At 39.9% G+C, this 4619-nt stretch overlaps 1 protein-coding gene across 1 annotated transcript; it reads right to left on the minus strand.

Annotated features, from left to right (window-relative positions):
* Positions 1 to 234: 234 nt before the first annotated feature.
* On the minus strand, positions 235 to 1637 carry prok1 (prokineticin 1). Its single transcript, XM_037684207.1, has 3 exons — positions 1563 to 1637; positions 709 to 834; positions 235 to 354 (listed from the first exon to the last, which is right to left on the minus strand). The coding sequence occupies exons 1-3, from the start codon at positions 1635 to 1637 to the stop codon at positions 235 to 237; spliced, it is 321 nt and encodes a 106-aa protein (XP_037540135.1).
* Positions 1638 to 4619: the final 2982 nt, after the last annotated feature.

The following is a 4619-nucleotide window of genomic DNA, read 5'->3' on the forward strand; positions in this document are numbered from 1 at the left end:
GATAAACCTGATATTTATAAAGTCAAGTCTTTACAAAGCTTCTGTGGCTCTTGATATTAAATAAATCTCCCTCAGCTTCAGCCATCATATTTTGTTTTGTGCATTCTATAACGTGTTTTCCTGCATAGAGTACATAAATTAAGAATACGGTTGTTGAAGATGATTGCGATCCACATCTTGTTCAAGTCTTCATTTGTATGAATGTGCTGTTGTTGCTCCGGGTTCATTCATCTGTTAAAAGTCCATGTTTTTGAAATCTTCTGTACATCTGTACTTGTTATCGGCAAACCTGGTGCACACCAGGTGGGGAAGACAGGGACACGTGTGATGTAATCGTTTCCCTGCGTACGGCACCTGAAAGAATAAAAACACGGTAATATATATTATAAAAAGAGGTTAATCTGACTTTTTTAATGCTTCATGATCTGTCAAGTTGAGCCGTGAGTCTCTTTAGTGAATTGTGGGGCTGGATGCAGCTCTAGATGAGCAAACTGTTAACTTGTCCAAGTGATTAAAGAGATAAATGACTCTAATCGGCTCATTCGGTGTGAAGATCAATACGCTCTGCAGTTATCAGCAGCTTTTCTAACGCTTCAGCCAACCTGCCAGCCTTTGATGCAATCTGAATTTCTAAAAGAAGAAATCAAAAAGAGGAAGCTGAGGGATGTTGTGATGCTGGAAAGTTCCTGCGATGATATTTAGACCCACCTTATGGCTGAAGGGGTGGCATTCATCCCCTTCCACGCCTCTTGGGATGCACATCCTCAGACCCCTCAGCCATAAACTGACGGCGCAGCACAGATCAAACCCACACTGCACATCTCTCTCACAGGCCTGCAGGACACACACAGGGACAGGAATGGTAGAAATATCAGGGGGGTGGGGGTTTAGATGGAAAACCATTTATACTGACAACAAAGTCCATGCTCAACAATTTGACACTGACAATTTGAATTTGTTTTATTTGTTGCAATATTCCACCAGAATTCTAAATTATGTCTGAAACATCATGAATGTGATCATTTATATCTTCTTAATTAATTTACAAATGAATACCAATCAGCAGACTGGGATAATTCCCTTTGGATTTTTCCAGTAGACTGAAGCGGAGGAGGATGTGGTCTGTTGTCCATCATGTGTAATTCAATTTTACATAATTATCCAGATAACACAAGCTGTTCTGTTTGGCATATATGTAAAGATGTTCACGTGGAAATAAATATGTGTATATAAATATAACTATGTGTTCAAATATTGGATTAAATTTCTAATTAACCCTGTCATTACTGTTATCAGGTAATAACTGCACAAGTAATTAGGCCTAATTACTAAACAGATTTTTTTTTTAAAAACTACTTGCATTCTTTTTTTGTTTATTCATTATTAAAATGTAGAATTAAAGTGCATTTAACACACTAGAACATAAAACCAACTAACTAAAATATACATACAGCAAATGTCCTATGTAGGTAATTTATTGGCACTACATAATGATAGCTGATTTAAATTAATTTTAAAACATGCTTAAGATTAAGAATATGAGCCACAAACTTCTCACTCACCCCTGTGATCACGGCTCCTCTGGACCAGCTGGGAGACACCAGGAGGAAGGATAGCAGCATCACGCTGAACTCCATGACGGCAACAGGAGCGGTGGACCTTCTCAACACTTCAAACGTCAACAAACTCTGCAGCGCCTCACACAGACTCTTCAAACACTCTTAAAGGGCTGTAAAACTTCTCAGATGAAGAGGGAAGCTGCGCTCTCTCCCTCGTTTTATCCACCTGCGACTGCCATCCAATATTTTCCCCCCTCCCTCCTCATGTTTGCCGTTTCCCCACGCCCTCCCAGCTGATCTCACTCCTCCAGATGATGGATGCTCTCTTCAGTCCAGTCTTCTTGCAGAGCTTTGCCTGTTGCATGTCTCTTTTTCTCAAGACTGTCACAGTTTCAGTGATTAAAATGGTTTTAAAGTATACAAAATAAAACTTATACACCCACTTATTCCAGCATTACACTTAAAGTAAAATTAAGCTGACACCACATTGTGGGTACAGGGTGCAAGTGTCATGAAATCCAGAAATAGTCATCAGTGGGATGCAATCACAATCAAAACTGTCTGGAAGTGATTCCATGTGCATCACTGGTGCAGCCATTAAAGGGTTTTGACTTGTCGTTGACAGAATCCAAGACTCACTTACTTTAGTATCTTTAAGTTTATTTATCTCCATTTATCATATTTATTTCTAACATTATTCAGCATATGCATACGTGTGTTCGGTCAAAAAAACTATATGCCTTCTGGGCTACACATTGGCCCTAAATACAACTCAGATTATACACCTCAGATAATAAACAGGTGCATTCAGTCACAATGGAATGGTCTTCAGAGTCAGAGTCAGAGTTTCTTTATTGTCATTCGCACCTCATGTGGTACATGTGGTGGAGCGAAATTATGTACACAAGGTCCCAGTTACATCCAACAATTCACACTGTTCATAACAAGTTTTCTGGAAATGAAACACACAGATTCAATAACTCTGGTTCATATAAATAGCAGGGGTGTGATGTTTTCTTAGTTATCCTGCAGAATAAGCCCCAAAACAGTCACATGAATTGAAGCTACACGTCACTAATCTGTCTCCACTGACATCGAAGAATAACTATATTTTTATTGATACATCAGATTTAAGTGTAACACATACGTTTTGTTCCTAAAATAAGTTTGCACTTGGTGGAATTTGTGCTTCTTCAATAAAATTGCTTACGAAGCTAAATGCCACTAAATGAACATTAGAATATGAAAAATTAGTCTTGATGTCTCTGGTTTCAGTAGCCAGGGTGATGATAAATTAACACTGACTCAGAGCTCATTTGCAGATCCACAGTGGTTATAAAGTGATGCACCGCCGTTATTTCTAAAACGCTGTAGTTTTCTTGCACGTGTGTGTGTAAGTCCATAAATAAACAGCACACGTACAAGTATATTTGTGCCCAGGAAAGACAAAGTTATGTAACAGTTATAGGAAATCTTTCGGCATGTGTAAACATTGCATTTTGACGTATTCTTGCCTACGTGCATGTTTGGACAGTGATGAGCAGCTGGCTGTCAGCAGAAGCAGGCAGGCAGTGATTCAGGATACGAGAAGAGAAATATGAGGAAGAGAAGAGAGGAGGCAAAGAGAGAAGAATTAGAGGAAAAGGAGGGAGAGAGTAGCCGATAGGTTAGTCAGCAGGACATTACCCCGCTGGTGCACCGGTGATGGATTCCCCCCAATGTTGCGGTCACATAATTATATTCACCCAGTTCTGCCCTGTCAGCAGGAGCACTGAAGCCTCACCATCTTGGAACAGGCAGCAGAAATCGGACAGGACAGTGAGCTCACATGTATCAAACCAACTTTAGAGGAAAGAACTTTAGGATAGTTTATCAACAGAAGACTGCAAGAGACAATTTTCTTCATTTAAAGCAACATACCATCTTTTGAGTAAAAACACAAACTTCAGCATATTTGGACAGGTTTGGTCAAGTTCTGCTCACTGGACAGTATGAAGGCAAACAAAAACCAGGTTATCTTGAAGTATATTGGCGCAGTGACTGGAATTGCTCGGGTAGTTTTCTGGATGTTTTGAACACAGTTTTACACTGTGGGAACACTCAATGTCAATAACAAATTGGGCTAAATCTGCAAAAACACATGGAAACCTGAGTCACGTGACTAGCCTGGCTGTAGCGTGTAGGTCAACAAATATGGTAGAACTGGCCTAGCATAAAATCTCAAAGAAGACAGCATTTGATGCTAAAAGAAAGAAAAAAGAAAATGTAAGACAGCTGTCAAAAATAAATATTGGGGATTATGAATTGTGGTGGAGTGCCATTCAAACACATTAAACTTCTTCTAAACCTGGATGTTTACCATTCAACCTAACATCTTTTTTTAATTGTGCATAAAATATGGCATCCATGGAAGCTCAATTGTCAGTTCTGTGGTCTTGTAAGCCTGAAGATGTGAGTTTGAACCCATGTTAAACATCAGGATGTGTACAATTGCTGAATATTTCATGCAAATTTGCTTGAAGACGGAGAAGCTGAAAAACAAACAACAGCTCAACAACTCTGGGCATGAGTAAACAAGTAAGTATGTGACCTATTTTTAGTTACTTCTTGGTAAACAGGCTCATATAGAAGTTGGCATCCAACTATTCATTTTCTTTACCCTCTTATCCATTCCAGGTTGTGTGGAGCTGGTACCTTTTTTCATTCATCCATCCATCCATCCATTATCTTTACCTGCTTATTCCATTTTGGGTCACGGGGGTCGCCGATGTCCATGTCCAGCAATCACTGTGCGAGGGGCGTGGTGCAACTGGACAGGTTGCAAGTCCATCACAGTTCCACATAGAGACAAACAAGACAAACAATTACCCACTAATATGAGTTTAGGTATTGCACTTATTTTGTTCCAGTACCATATGGATGGTGAATGGTGGCACAGTTGGCAGAGCTGCCGCCCCTCAGCAGTTGCACCGGGTCAAATCCCGACTGGGATCCTTTCTGGGTGGAGTTTGCATGTTCTTCTCTATGTATATATACTGGTGTGTGTGTGTGTGTGTGTAT

The sequence above is a fragment of the Nematolebias whitei genome, chromosome 11 (genome assembly GCF_014905685.2).
Source record: "Nematolebias whitei isolate Nwh7 chromosome 11, NemWhi1, whole genome shotgun sequence".
Lineage (NCBI taxonomy): Eukaryota > Metazoa > Chordata > Actinopteri > Cyprinodontiformes > Rivulidae > Nematolebias > Nematolebias whitei.